Raw genomic sequence first — 16,349 nt, 5'->3', positions numbered from 1 at the left:
GCGATACTGAAGATGGCTCGCTCCAAGCTGACAGCAGAGCGCCTGGACATTGAGAAGATCCAATAGACTAGCTTCTACCACCCCAGGCGGTATGTCAGAGTCACAGTCTTGTTGCAGCTGCCCAATCTGCCCAAAGATGTCTTCCTATCCCCAACCCCCACCTTCAATACCCCCTCCACCGCTCCACACTACACTTCCAAACCTCAGAAGAATCTGTTGCCTCTGCCCAACACCTTTTACTGAGCCCAACCAACAAGCAAACAAGCACCACCAACCGGGCAGTGCAGAGCAACAAGTCAGTGAACACTCCCAAGGGGCAAATTCCAGCCCTAGGAAGAGACAAGGGCGGAAACACTTTTCTTCTCTCTTCTCGTGATCCAAAAAGGCCCCCCTCCTACCTGCAAGCCCCATTTAGAAACAACCTCCTCCTCCCCTCTTCGTATTCCTAATAGTCTCACGCCTACAGATGCAAGCCTGTATTAGTGATCATTCTGGGAGACCCACCCCCCATTAGGCCCTATTTGCTCTACTAAAATCTGCTACGAGAACCATGCTCTGGCCTCCACCCAATGCAGAGCCCTTCCCCTTAGCCCTATCAAATTGTTCACAGCCCTGTGCATCCCCGGAACTGGAGCCCAGTCCTGTACCAGCCAATGCCAGGGTACCATCGCGATTCACCAACACCCTGCTCTGGGGCAAATTTCCTGTTGACTATGCATAAACAGGTCTGATGCTCTCTCGTCCAGTGGTACGCTGCTTCTCATTTCCCCTACCACAGTCTCTCCCAATATTCCTCAATCCAATCTGACACTTCTTCAGGTATATTGAAGAAGAAGGACTTGTCTTGTACCTGGATCTTCAACTCAGCTGGATAGAACTTCCCTCAATCGCTGCTTGACTGCCTTGTAGGAATTTCATTGCCGTTGGACCTCCTGAGTAAAATCTGGGAATATCAGGATCTTGGAGCCACCAAACAAATATGCTGATTGCTGCCTGACGTATTGAGCATGGCGTCCCGGTCCCGAAAATGGAGGAATTTTGCAATTTTAGCACGTGGGCAATTGTAGCATGTGGCAGGGCTCCCACTGCAGGTCTCCTGCTGGGAGCCCTGTGAGCCTGCTTTATTGTAAACCACGTTGATAGCCCCTTGATGGCTAATGTCTGCAATGAGTTTCTCGACATATAGTTTGATGCTTTAGCCCTCTTCCCCAAGAAGACCACAAGAATCTGCACATTGGAGCATCTGAACCGACCCTCTGTGTCTTTCACCCTCTACTCTAGGGATTGCGTTGCTGACGCCAGCGCCTTCCTCCTGGTCTCTAGGGTGGAAAGTACATGTTCCAGGTCCACAACCCGCTACTCCACTTCTGGGACCCTTTCGTTCACATTCTTGAGGTCTGCCCTTATCAGGGATATCTCCAACCCCACTGACTGCACCTCAGTCTCAAGTGAGGATTGCGAGTCCCTGATGGCCTCCATAAGGGCATCCAAGGTTGTTGCCTCTGCCTCTGCAATGGTCCTAGCAGAATCACTAGTTGCCTGAGGAGGTAGCTTAGCATTCCCCACTACCACTCATAAAATGGTCCATCTTCTGCTGTTGCTGGCTTTTCACCATCTCAAGGATCAGTTTGTATGCCGCCGACTAGCCAAACTGAGGGAAACAAAATGGGGGAACGTTTATTGGATCCCCTCTGCTTTAATGTGGCTTCAAAGGGGTGACTGCCACTCCCCAAATCTCCACACACCCCTTTTCAGTATGTACCTATGCACGTAGCTGCCCATGACTTGGATAAAATGCTTCCCCCCCTCTAAGTGCAGTCTTCTGTACATCCCGGGCTGCATTGCCACTGATTCTGTGCATGGTCTTTGAGCCCCTTCACAAGTGAGCCACGCCCTGGGGCCCTTAGAACCACATCTGCTCTCCTCCACTACTCGGTCGCACCAGATCTCTTTCTCTGCTCCGTCCTCAGCGGTAGCACAGGCTGGCTCGTTTCTTCCCTGTCTGAGGCCTGGCATATCGCCTGTCCCGCACTTTTACACCACCAGCCTGGATCCGACTGCTTATGGTGGGCGAAGCCAATCCTCCTATGCACCTAGATACCGGAGGGCACCGCCGCCCACCATCACGCACCCAGTGACAGGGTTGTGGCACCCCTTCGCTCACTTGGGACCCAATCCAAGATGGTAGGCGCAACTCCCGGACCGTCGTTTCTGCAGTGCTTTGCCGGGCAGTTTTATTGGAGACTTTGGGCCTCATTACACGGTAGGCGGTAACCATGGCGCTATTAGCGCCATGGTTGCTGCCGGTATTTTACCGTGTCCGCCTTGGTGGATGGCGGAATTACCGCCCTACTCCAAGGTGAGAGGGGGCGGTAATTCCCCATTCACCAAGGCCCTTCCCCATTCCCATTTTTGCCCCCATAGGGCATAATGGGAATGGGGAAGGTGCTAATTACGGTACCGCAAATTGCGGTACCGTAATTAGCACCAAGGTCCCTTTGCGGGTTCATTTTTTAACGCCTGCTAAAAGCAGGCGTTAAAGTACCAACCCGCAAAGGGACCTCGTAATAAGATGGTAAGGGTTAATGGTCACCGGTACCCTTACCGGTGACCGTTAACCCTTACCGCCTACTGTGTAATGAGGCCCTTTGTCTATGATATAGCAGGATATATACTAGGGTGTAGGGAGGAGCTCAAAGCCTCACATCCACTCTGTTATCGACAACGCCCCCTATACATTAATGATATGATATGATTGGTTATTTATAACACGCTTAATAGGTTTCTAAGCACGGACCCGGGGAATCGAATCTGTGTTGCTCCGTGTCATCTTGCTTCCAAGGCGAGCATGTTGCCACTGAGCTATCCTCCCGAGTACAAGTTAATATTTTGACCGTATGAGATTAGCCCATTTCACAGTCACTTATATGATCATTATTGAGTCAACAGTTTAATTCAACACCAGTGGCTCTGCAAATCTTTCCAGTACACACTTCAATTGTCAATCATCATTTGCTGGTGTCTGTCTCGGCAAACATGTTTTCTTGTTAGTGTGTACTCCCAGAACAAGAGTCATCCACGGCCATGAACGGAAGAAATAAAAGACAGATGTATTGCTTGTCAGAGCCAGCAAAGCCAATGCCTAAAACGTCTGTAGTTCATTAGTGAGACATAAATCAAGTTTGCAAGATTTCAATTAGATACACACACTACATTCCATAAACAAAGCTGCCCTCAAAACCACGCACTTTGTAAATCTAAATGACAACAGAGCAAACGTTGTGACACCTAAGAGCCAAAACCTAGAACTTAATATTTTCTCAATAACCACCAGTCAAAGTTTTACTTTGATTATTTCCAATACCATAATTAAATGCTCAGCACTATTTAATGTGGGAGGAAAGCTCCGGGTCATCCTACGCCCCTTGGGATAAGAGGATGCCATGCAACCTGGGTGTGCTCCGCACTCTTGCTGGAGGAGTCTGGCATTAAGCACAATAGGAATCCTCATCAATAAATGGTTCCATGGGCCTCATTACGACCCTGGCGTTAAGTGTTTAACGGCGCCGTAAAAGGTGCCGGCGCCGTTAAACCCTTAACGCCTCATTACGAGTTCCCTTTGCGGGACCAGACCTTATAACGCCTGCTTTTAGCAGGCGTTAAAGTAGGGTGCCGCAAAGGGACCTTGGTGCTAAGTACGGTGCCGCAATTTGCGGCACCGTACTTAGTGCCTTCCCCATTCCCATTGAGCCCTATGGGGCAAAAATGGGAATGGGGAAGGGCCCATGGTGAATGGGGAATTACCGCCCCGCCAACCTTGGAATGGGCCGGTAATTCCGCCATTCACCATGGCGGACCCCGGCATGGACCATGGTGCTAATAGCACCATGGTTTAGCGCCGGGGTCGTAATGAGGGCCTACGGGCCTCATTACAACTCAGGCGTTAAGGGTTAACGCTGTCATTAACCCTTAACGCCTGATTCCAACTTTAACGGCTGCTTTTAGCAGGCGTTAAAATCCATGGCGCTAAACCGCCTTGGTGCTAATTATGGCACCGTAATTTACGGTGCCGTAATTAGCGCCTTCCCCACTCCCATTATGCCCTATGGGGCAAAAATGGGAATGGGGAAGGGTAAATGGGAAATGGGGATTTACCGCCCCACTCACCTTGGAATGGGGCGGTAAATCTGCCATCCACCATAAACTATGTTTACACCATGGTGGTAAAGTTGGTGTACTTACCGCCTGGGTCGTAATGACCCCATATGTGTTAATATCCCCGCCGAAATATCGCCATAAAAGAATGGCACTGTTTTTGTGCAGCAATAGTAACCCATGGAACCTGCGGGCGACACCCCCGCAACCCCCGCTCCCATTTACCCCATACATTATCCCCAAAAATAATATTGCCTATGCCGTTTCCCAGCGACCATATATATGGCGATATTATTTATGGGGATAATATTACCTGATACCCAATATATACATAAACATGATGACATTTATATTCCATCTTAATTTATCTCTGCCATGTTTTCTTCATACTCTGCTTTGCACTTCGCTTCAGGGAACAGGAACAATAGGTCAATATGTTGGCATTACCTTGCACCCTGCAGCCAGGGCATAACCTCCCCCGACTAGGACTACGATCTCCCAAGGCATGTGCTTCTGGAATTCTTGCCAGGTCAGCATGGGCACCATGGGGTCACCAGCTGCAGTCTCCTCTCCAGTGCCTTCTGCAGGTGTGGAGAGAAAGGGAAGGGCCGTCAATCACATATTCATGTTCCCTATGTGACATCTGTGGTAAGTGTGCATGTTGCACAACAGGTACTTTCTCACGACTATGTACATAAGGGAGACATGTCCATACGGTTTTAAGGTAGTGAGACGCGTGACACACTATCACAGAAAGGATTTCTAAGTTATGGATGGGTATTTATCAGGAATCTAACAAAATAGCCAAGAATTAGATTTCGACAGATTTCTGCCCCAGGGCCCGGTATAGGAGGGGATGGAGAGTATGGCTAGTAAAGGTGATGGCTGAGTGACAAATGTAATATTTATGGTAGACATTAACCACTTATTTTGTCTTAACGTTCTTTAAGATTTGACGAAGGCCTAAGAATGTTTCTACATTGTGCAGTGGGGATAGTGGGAGACCTTACTAACAGTGCGTCTTGCAAAAACTCTACATCAAATACTCTTTCACAAACCTACGAAGCCATGGACTGTTTTTGTTCTCAGTGGGGGATGTACAGGAGAGCCTCATGGGCTTAGGGGTGTGCCCAGTGAGTGTCACAGCACGAATCTCAGCTGAACATTTTTCAGAATCACTGACTCTATAAAGGCACCCTTAGGACTCATACTCTCCACAAAAATGGAAAGACCTGGCTTAATGGTACATTCTTGAGTAGACTAAAAGCCCTCCTTCCCCATGGAGCTTTACTATTAGCCTGAGGTGCAGGACAAGGGAAAAACATGCTGGCCTTAAACCATGTGTTGTTTTGAGGCAGAGCAGGGATGCGTGGCAGAAATGGTTTGCCTGTTCAGTGCACCTACTCCATCTCAAAAGAAATTTAAAATCCCATGGATCATTAAATATGGTGTTAAGGCAGGTATAGCTCTTAAACACCTGTCTTAACACTGTTAGATATCGATGGAATTTGTAATATGAACCTCAAAGAGTTGTCATTGTTACAGTTGACGGTGCTGGACTTTGGGCCAGATTTTCCTGCGTCTGGGATCCGGGAAAAATGGTCTTGCAGGATCTCAGATCCAGAAAATTCCATTTTCAACATTTAATGGGTTAATTGGTTTGGTGTGTTCGGGTTTTGAAGGGGATACCAAAGCTGGGATTTGAACTCAGGTTGTTAGGGCCGTGGGTGAGACATCAAGATACAAGATGACTTGAACATCTGATCAGGATGCCTGTGAAATAATTTTTTGTAAACTCAATTTTTATTGTCATTTTCACCTTGACATTAGACAAAAAATAGCAAATGTAAATCCAACAATAGTATTAAATGACACGACTAAACAAAATGTCTGGGAGCCTTGCATAACCAACAGATGTCATCCCATCCCTCTATTCATTATGCTCCTTGAAGGGTCAATCCCCTCTTTTTATCTTTTCCTCCATGTAGTACATTCCCCGAGGCCTATACCACCCCAGCATTCCCCGACAATGAATATTTTGTGTAACAAAAAAAAGACACAATAGGGATAATGTCCAAGGAACATGGCTTATACCTCCTAATTTACGATTACCATTCGGGTCATACGATCTAACCAATTACAAGCCCTTGATCTTCCCTTCAATATTCGAGGATGACTTTCATGCCGTCTGATGATTACTTCCTCCTCTAAATGGCCCCACCCACCTTTACTACTCCACCAACCCTTCTTCCTGGGCCACAAATAATGTACCCTCTCGCCCATCTGTGCCGTATTTCAAAGTTAATTTCGTTGTGAATGTGGACATGTTGTGTGTGCCATGTATCTCAATTTCTCCATCAAATACACTTCCCATACATTTCTCAACCATTCCCTCTTATCAGGAATTGTGGGCTCTCTCCATTTCTCTGCAACCACAATCCTCCCTACATACAACAAGGCCTCCCACATCTTGGGAAATCTATGTGTTTAGGTGGGATACACTTATGTATTGATGACTCCAACTCCCCACATCCACTGAGATACTCTGGTGATACCCCGGGAAACATCTTTGAAACCCTCACTGGGTCCCTATGCCACCCTTGAAATGATGTTCAATAGCGTGGGTAGAGAGGTTCCCATGAAACCTTACCTTATATATCTTTTTCCACTGATAGCCCGGTACCCTGCCATCCACCCCCGGTTCCAATCTATTAAACGTCCTCCTTGTATTTGCAGTTGGCGTCACCAGGGCTCTGTACATCTTGGAAATGATTGCCTGTCTAGAGGGAGCCGTCCCCAGAATTTTCTCAAAAGGGAAGGTGACATCGGAAAGCACACCTTTAAGTTTAAGGTACTGGAAGATCCCCATATTTGATTCTCCCATCATTTTGATTTCAACTCTTTCAATGTACCATTCTAGAAGAGAGATGTTCCACTCTCTGAAAGACCCATGTCCGACTACCCTTGGGAACTCTTAAACCCCATGCTACCCAACTTAAGTAGAGGACCCCACAAAGAACACAGAGGAGACGGCCAAGAAGACAGCTCCCTGTTTTCCTTCTCATTTCTCCATAGTGTCCACAAAACTTCCAAAGTGGGGTGTTCCCATACTTCTCCAGCATTGGATCTTTCATGGATTCACATGCTTAGAATATTGCCCGTCGTCAGGCTGGGAATCCCCGGTACATTATATAGACCGTTTCCCGTAGGAAAACTTTTTCAACGCTTATGCGTCCTATCCACCTCGTTTTGTATCATGCGTGCCCGCGCCGTCAGCATGCCATGATATAAATACAGGACCCGCCCCCGCGCTCCCTCAGATTTCAACCGTCTTTCAAAGTAGTGGGATCCTCGCGGTTACTGCTAATTGAAGTTAGGTTGTGTTTTCGCTTCGACGAAGTTACGTTCTGAAGTAAAATATGTCCGGAAAAGCTTTATTCCGTCCTTGTGCGACATGTGGACTCAAAAAAGTCTATGAAGGTGATGCCCACATGGATTGTATCTACTGTCTCCACCCGCACCACACGGCGGATACATGTGAGATATGCCAGGGTTTCTCCCAAAAAACCCTTAAAGACCGGAAAAGAAGGTTGGTCGACTGGCTTAACGACGGAGCGGGTGCCTATCCGGCATCAGAAGTTGGCTCCACGGCCTCCAGGAGCAAGTCGGAACCTCCCTCGAAAAAGGTGAGGCCTGTCGAAAAATGCCCTGCGGACAAGCATGCGGGGAAGCATGCTGGGTCTTCCTCATCACACAAAAAGTCCTCCTCCTCCTCATCCTCTAAGACGGAGAGGCAAGCGGCATCAAAATCCTCCTCAGGGGACCGTCCTAGGTCTTCCGTGAGTCGAGACGCGTCAGCAGGGAAGTCGGCAACGAAATCGGCTACGAAGTCTAAAGGCTCGGTGCCGGCGACCCCGGTATCGCTGACGATGCCTATTACTATTCAGGCAGCAGCGGTGGGGATTCCTTCGTCGACGGGGACTCAATTTATGGCCTGGCAGCCAGAGGTTTGTGACCCGGCCCCCCCTGAGGTCCTGCTGCAAGACACGGCCTTGCCGGGGTCGTCGGTGGAAGGAGAAGGTGACATGGTTATGCAGCCGTCGGACTTGGGCCTACGGCCTTCCAATACGTCGATGACGAGTGCGAGTGGGGGTGTGGTCCCTCTATCCTCGACGTTGCTGACCCCCCAGACAGTTTTGTCTCTGGATGTGCTTAATACACTTCAGAAGCTCCTGCAGCGTCTGGATACGCAGATCCCTCAGCCTGGCACTTCATCGTCTATATTTTCTGCACCTTCTGTCGACGAACAAGCTCAAGCAGCTCGCACGACGACCAAAAGCCCGTCGGCCTCCCAGGTGGTGAAGGATCGTCCTCGAGTGCAGGAGGAGGGTGAGCTATCGGAGTCCGATTCTATACGAGGTGACTCAGGGTCGGACATCTCCCTGTCACCGTCGAGAGACCCAACATGGAATTCGGATGTAGAGGTAGAGTCTACGAGGAGCCAGGCACAACCATCTCCTCCGGATGATGTGGGAGCCTTCCATGCAATGATGGGGAAAGCGTGTTCCGAGTTCGGCTTAATTCCTGAGGAGCAAAGGAAAGATTGTTTTCTTTTTGATCACATGGGTCAAAGGAGGAAATCGGTATTTGCCATCCCAATCCTGGACCACGTATGGCAAGAAGGCCTCAAGACGATGCGTCATCCGTTCTCGGAACCGGCTATTAAGGGGCGTATTGAGAAAAAGTTTAAAGCTCCGGAGTCCACTCCAAAATGTCTAACATCACAGCCACTGTCAGACTCTGTGGTATCGGCGGCAGCGGCTAGGAAGGCCAGAGTACAGCAAAAATGTTCAACCCCACCAGAAAGTGAGGCAAGGAGACAGGACGCCTCCGGGAAAAAGGTGCTCTCAGTCGGCGCCACGACGGTAAGAGCAGCCAACTCCTTGGCGATTGTATCTCGTTACGATAGGGAGATGTGGCATAAAATAGCCCCTATCCTAGAACACCTGCCGGAAGAACATCGCAAAGCAGCCATGTTACTAGTACGGGATGGTGAGGAGGCCTCGAACCATGCAATTAATATTGCGGTGGACCTAGCAGAGTCGGGGTTCAAACAAATCAATCACGGCGTAGTACTTCGTCGACAAGCGTGGCTCAAATGTACTACTTTTAGACCTGAAGTCCAGTACAAAGTTCTAGACATGCCATGTGAAGGAGAACATCTGTTTGGAGACAAGGTTGATGAAGCCTTGAAGGGGATGAAGGAAGACACGGATACCGCTAGGTCTCTTGGCGCCCTCCAGACAGGTAGAAGTTTTCGCTCTTTTCGCCCCTTCAGGGGTGCCTCCGGAAACTCCCGATTTGGAGCCTCTAGGGACCGTGGATTTAACAGGCCCTCATACTCCTCACAAGGTTACAGACGGGCATCCCAGTCGGCACGTAGAGGCAGAGATTATCAAGCCTCCAGACGACGAGGCTCGGGTCCCTCGTCGACGAAGGACAAGCAAACCAGCAACCAATGACGGCCTTCGGAACGTCCTGGGGGGTCGAGTCTCTCATCATATCGACCAATGGGAATGCATCACCACAGATCGATGGGTTCTGGACACGGTTCGCATGGGTCATGCGCTGCAATTCAAAAACAAGCCTCCAAGTCTTCCGCCAGTGTTTTCGGCCCAGCCCCACCTTCGAGTTCTAAGACAAGAGGTGGCGCTTATGCTACAAAAAGGAGCGGTAGAACGGGTTCCTGTGGCACAGGAAGGACAAGGGGTTTATTCCCGGTTCTTCGTCGTCAAGAAGCCAAATGGAAAATGGAGGCCCATTCGCGACCTGAGGGTACTCAACAAATGGCTAAAGAGCTCAAAATTCAAAATGCTAAAGTTCCAGGAGGTTATCAGGTCAGTGCAACCCATGGATTATCTGTCGTCGCTAGATCTTGAGGACGCATATTTTCATATCCCAATACGTCCATGACACAGGAGATATTTAAGGTTCGTCGTCGGGCGAAAGCATTTTCAGTTCAAGGTCCTCCCGTTCGGTCTCAAGTCCTCCCCCAGGACGTTCACCAAGTACTTGGCCCCCATAGCGGCCCATTTAAGGAAGGACGGTCACCATGTCTATCCATATTTAGACGACTGGCTGGTCAGAGGCTCGTCCATGGAACAAACACGAAACAGTCTGGGGGCCACGATGTCCCTCTTACAGGAACTGGGCTTCGCGATAAACTTCAGCAAGTCCTCCGTAGAGCCTTCGAGGACCTTGGTCTTTCTAGGAGCGGAGTTTCATACGCACACAAGCCTTGTAAAACCATCCAGCGAAAGAATACAGAAGCTACAAAGCAAGGCGTCGGAATGGAGATGCGGTACCAGGGTGTTGGTGCGCAAATACATGTCCCTGCTAGGGACCATGTCGTCCTGCATTCCGTTGATAAACAACTGCCGTCTGTTTATGAGACCTTGCCAGGAATTTCTAGCGGACCGTTGGAAGCAGAGCCAAGGTCGCTGGTCCGACAGACTGGTCATCGACGAACAACTGGTACAAGCACTCCGCTGGTGGAGAGTTTCTGCTCATCTAACGAAAGGAATGCCTCTGGTGGAACCGGAGTTCCAGAAGACGGTGGTGACGGATGCATCGCTGAGCGGATGGGGAGCTCATCTGGAGAAGTTACAAGTACAAGGCCGGTGGTCGTTAAAGAGTCCTCCCTGCATATCAACCTGCTAGAACTGAGAGCAGTGTGGTGGGCTCTAAAATCTTTTCTTCCTCAACTGAGAGACTTTGTGGTGCGTGTCATGACGGACAACACGACTACAATGTTTTACTTAAGGAAACAAGGAGGAACACGTTCCAGGTCCCTGTCGATGGAGGCACAGAAAATCTGGCATTGGGCCCTGCAACACAATATGCTAATCTTGGCGTTCCACCTACCAGGCGTGAGAAATGTGGAGGCAGATGCCCTCAGCAGGGAAATGAACGAAGTTCACGAATGGGTGCTGAACGACCAGCAACTACAACATGCATTCAAGAAGTGGGGACATCCTTCCATCGATCTGTTCGCGACGAAGGACAACAAAAAATGCCCGCAGTATGCAAGCAGATGGCCTCAGCAGGGCTCACTGGGAGATGCGTTCTCCTTCCCATGGACGAACAAATTCCTGTACGCATTCCCTCCTTTTCCTCTTATCCGGAGGACGTTGCAATGGATCCTCAAGTACCCATGTCGGGTGATTCTGGTAGCCCCGTATTGGGCCAGACAGGTGTGGTTCTCAGACCTGCTGCACTTGGCTGCAGCGGAGCCAATGAGGTTCAGGAAGATCCCCAACCTTCTGTCTCGACAGGAGGGTATCGTCTGGCATCACGACCCGGACAGCCTCAAGTTGACGGCCTGGCTCCTGACTTCGCCGAATTTGGCCAGCTAACGATTCCAGAGGAGTGTCGTTGTATTCTGCAAGCGGCAAGAGCACCTTCCACAAACACTTCATATTCGTACAAATGGAGGAGTTTCTGTCAGTGGTGTGGGGATCAACCAGGTTTGGTTCCGCAGTCGATTATGCCGGAACAGCTCCTTCCATACTTGCTGTTCTTAGCTCAAAAGGGCTTATCGGTGTCGTCGATAAAAGTACACCTGGCCGCCATCTGCAGGTTTACACGTCAACGACATTCCGCACCATTATTCAGCGACCGCCTGATTAAGCACTTCCTTAAAGGGTTGTTCAGGAGTTTCCCTCCCGAGAAGAGATTTCCTCCGGTGTTGAGCCTCAATCTGGTGTTAGCGTCTCTTATGAAACCTCCTTTTGAACCAATGTCATCGTCGTCTCTAAAGTTTTTGTCCTGGAAATTGGCCTTCCTGGTGGCCATCACTTCAGCCCGACGTATTTCGGAAATCCAAGCTCTAATGGTAGACCCACCATACTTAAGATTTTTTAAGAACAAGGTGGTCCTTGCCACTAACCCACAGTTCATACCGAAAGCGCCTTCAGTGTTCCATAAACATTCCTCTATTGTCTTACCTATGTTTTTTCCAGAGCCATGCTTGGGAGCGGAGCGCACGTTACACACATTAGACGTGAAGAGGGCTCTCAAGTTTTATCTTCATCGCACGCAACCTTTCAGGGAAACGAGGCAATTGTTCGTGGCCTATGGTCTGGGTGCTAAAGGCAAAGCCATTTCAAAGCAAGGACTGTCAAGATGGGTATCGTCTACCATTTCGTACTGCCATTCCAAGGCTGGGAAGCCTCTTCTGCGACGCCCAAGAGCTCATTCCACTAGAGCGGCGGCATCGTCGACGGCGCTGTGGTCTGGAGTCCCTCTGGGGGACATCTGCATGGCGGCTACCTGGGCGGCTACACACACTTTTACCCGCCATTAATGCTTGTCACAACAACATGCCGAAGATACTCGGATGGGACAGGCGGTGCTTCGACACCTTTTCCAATAAGGTAAGCCCTGGTTGAGGGGTTAGATCTGGTTGCAATTATGATTGAATATTGTTCGTTCTCTATGTTAACTATTGCCGATGGGTACACGACCATAGGGAACTGGCATTGTGAGGCAAGTATGTGAGTTTGCATGCACACCTCCTCTTTTTCGGGATGGTACTGCTATGTAATCTATTCTAAGCATGTGAATCCATGAAAGATCCAATGCTGGAGAAGGGAATAGTTTCTTACCTGTAACTCCATTTCTCCAGCATTGGTATCTTTCATGGATTCACATGCGCCCGCCTGCCTCCCCTGGCCATGCAAACTGGTTCCCTCACTACTTTGGGGGCCGAAATCTGAGGGAGCGCGGGGGCGGGTCCTGTATTTATATCATGGCGTCCTGACGGCGCGGGCACGCATGATACAAAACGAGGTGGATAGGACGCATAAGCGTCGAAAAAGTTTTCCTACGGGAAAGGGTCTATATAATGTACCGGGGATTCCCAGCCTGACGACGGGGAATATTCTAAGCATGTGAATCCATGAAAGATACCAATGCTGGAGAAATGGAGTTACAGGTAAGAAACTATTCCCTTCTTTAGCTATGAACTTAATGGGTGCCCACAAGTAATCTTTGATCTTCTTTGGGAATGTAATGCTATCCTCCATGTATGACCAATAGGTTCTCATCTCTTCAGACATATGCTCTATCATAACTTTAAGCTTGGCCGCCTTATAATATAACCTGAAATTAGGGAATCCAAACCCTCCCACGCCCTTTGGGAGAGCCACGGTCTGCCACGCTATATGAGCTATCTTTATCTGACATACAAAACTCAGACACATATGGTGAGTTTCCTTGAAAAACCCATCAGAAACCGTGGTTGGGAGCATTTGAAATAGGATTTGCAAGCGCAGGTGCAAGTACATTTATATGACCGCCATCCTTCCTTTTAAAGTGAGGTCTGACCATCTGCTTAAATCACTTTTCAGAACCTCAACCAATGGGACTATGTTCAACCTATATAGCTCCTGAAGGGTGCTGAATATCCTAATCTCCAAGTACGTTATCACCTCCTTCACCCACATGAGCCTACCGTATTGCTGAACAATCGTAGTCGAGGGTACCCTCCCCCTACTGGGAGAATAAAGGGATTTGATTAGTTCATTTTCAACCATGTCAAGGCCCCATATATCTGCAAAACCCTCATCAATTCTCTAAGGGAAGCCCCTGGTGCTGAAATCTAGCACAGACCATCGTCCGCAAAGAGAGACACTTTAAATTCAATCCTTCGCAGTCAATTCCTTGAATCCCTAGCTTAGCGAAAATTGCTGCCGCCAGGGGTTCCATCACCAGGGCTGGGACAGAAAACACCCCTTTCTAGCTCCCCTATAAAGTGGGAAGTCCCCTGAGAACACTCCATTAATGGGCACCATCGCCGTTGGGTCTCTATAGATCGCATTCAACCACAACTGGAGTTTCTAGCCAAAACCAAACCGTGGCAACACTTCGTTCAGAAACCCCCACTTTACCCAATCGAAGGTTTGGGTCAGTTTGTCTTTGCACTCTATAGATTAGATTCAGGGTCTTCCTGATATTGTCTGCACCCTGTCTCCCCTTAATAAAGCATACCTGCTCACCATGAACAAGTGAGGAGAACATTTTCTCCAGTGTATGCCCCAGAATTTGTACAAGGAGTTTAACATCGGTATTAAGCAAAAAAATTGGCCTATATGATGAACACTTCTTAGGGTCCTTCCACTCTTTCTGAATGACAATAATTATGGCCTTAAGCATCGTCTTCTGCAGTGGGTTCCGCATTAACACTGCAATAAATACCTTCGCCATTATGGGCACTAGCGTAGACCGAAACATTTTATAGAATCTTACTGTGAAGCCGTCCTCCCGCAGAGATTTTCCCTTCTTCGCCCTCTTTATTCAAGAAATCACTTTTTCCACCTCAATTGGGGCCTCCAGAACATGCGCTTCAACTGTTGAAATTCCTGTAAGGCCCAGTTCCCATAGGTAAGTCCTAATCCCTTCTACTTCTCCAACACTCTCTGAAGCATAAAGGTTGGTATTAAAAAACCCAAATTCTTCTGAAATGGCTCAATTGCCTCTCAATACAGTCACATCCTCAGCCTCAAGTACATTAACTGTTCTAGATCTAATCTGAGCCCTCAGTCTCCATGGAAGGAGTTTATCTGCCTTTTCTCCCTTCTCATAGTACCGTTGCTTGAGATTCTTCAAGGCCCAGTCCGTTTTAAAGGCTAACAGGGCCTGAAGTTCTGCCTTACATGTCCTGAGCTCCATAAATCTCCCCAAAGTCATATGTGTAGTACTCCATCTTCTATTATGTTGGCTATGACGTACCTGCATGCCGCAAGGATAGGAATGTTAGTATTTGAAAGACGACGAACGTGAGAGGGTTAGGAAAGAGACAGGGATTAGAGTGTGAGCGGCATAGCAGAGCGCCGGTTTATTGTAGTTAAATAAACATACTTTATTTACATTAAGTTGTTTCCCTGAAATACTTCACTTGGCGACGAGGATTGCCGGCGTCCTTAGGACCCACGGAGACCCGAAGAGGGAGAAGTAACCGAGAGCAGCTGCTCCGAGCCCCCGCACAACGTCGTGCTTGGCTTGTGCTGCTAGAGAGCAGACGCTCCGAACTAGCGTTAAGAAAAACGCTGGTTTGTGCTGTCTTTACATGACACCGGAGGGAGAGCAGATGCTCCGAACCGACGTTTGAAGACACGTTGGTTCGTGCCGTTTTGTTTTTCTTTATTATCTGCCCAAACATGATCTGATTGGCTGCTGAGCCAGCCCCAACACGGATAAACAGTGTTTCCTGAACTTAGGAGAAAAGGACCGTCACACATACACGGATCACGTGATTCGCCCCTTGTGATCAAACAGAGTGAGGAGTAAACACTAGACTCCTCATCCTCTTCACAGTACAATTGTTTTTTTTTGTTTTGCTTAAAAACAAAAGAGACTGAAGTTGAAAAGTTAAAGAAGAAATAAAAGCAGAAACCGGAGCAAGTTCATTCTAGTTACTTCCAACACTGGCATAATATTAAAGAATAATGCAAGGCATTAGCATACAACCCCCAGCATGTTTCCTCCCAAATGCTGGACAGCCTGTTATAAATTGGTCAGAATGGAAGGAATTCTGGTTAAACTATGTCCAAACAATTGATCAAGAAGGCTTAAACCCTCATAAGAAGAAATCGCTGTTGCTTCATGCCTTAGAATTAGAAGGACAAAGGAAATACAGAGAATTGCCAGAGTTGCCAGTGGATGAAGCGGGAAATATTGATGAACATGAAAAAGCTATAAGGCAACTAGACAAATATTATACCCCGGAGACTAATGTAGCTATAAACAGGTATAATTTCTACACCAGGACTCAAAAGGACCATGAATCCATAGAAGATTATGTGTCAGCTTTAAGAGTGTTGTCACGCACATGTCGCTTTGGCAATGGGATCACATTAGATGAACTCATAAGAGATCAAATTATCATACACACAAAAGATAGTTTGGTCCAAGACAGACTTTGGATGGTAGGAAACCCATCTTTGCCGGAAACGATGGCCATTGCAAAGCGAATAGAACACAGCCACTTGTGTTCCAAAGAAATGAAAAATAAAAAACAGGAGGCTGTTATGAATATGCAGCAACAGAATGACAAACCATCTCTAGACCCAGGAGAACAAAGTATGGTCAATGCAGTGAGAACCAGAGAACGAACAGAAAACCAAGCTGTCAAG

The 16,349-nt window shown here is 48.2% G+C and overlaps 1 protein-coding gene across 4 annotated transcripts in view; it reads right to left on the bottom strand.

The window, feature by feature from the left end:
- Positions 1-16,349, bottom strand: part of SLC13A4 (solute carrier family 13 member 4) — a 344,476-nt gene that overhangs the window by 41,533 nt on the left and 286,594 nt on the right. For all 4 annotated transcript variants that reach the window (XM_069628767.1, XM_069628768.1, XM_069628769.1 and 1 more), the window contains one exon: positions 4,603-4,736. In XM_069628767.1, the coding sequence (XP_069484868.1) occupies positions 4,603-4,736 (134 nt within the window). The remainder of the gene's footprint in view (positions 1-4,602; positions 4,737-16,349) is intronic.

Source organism: Ambystoma mexicanum, chromosome 12 (assembly GCF_040938575.1).
Source record: "Ambystoma mexicanum isolate Mex_15411 chromosome 12, UKY_AmexF1_1, whole genome shotgun sequence".
Classification (NCBI taxonomy): Eukaryota; Metazoa; Chordata; class Amphibia; order Caudata; family Ambystomatidae; genus Ambystoma; species Ambystoma mexicanum.
Note: the sequence above shows the minus strand (reverse complement) of the source record. Positions and strands in the feature narration are given on the sequence as shown.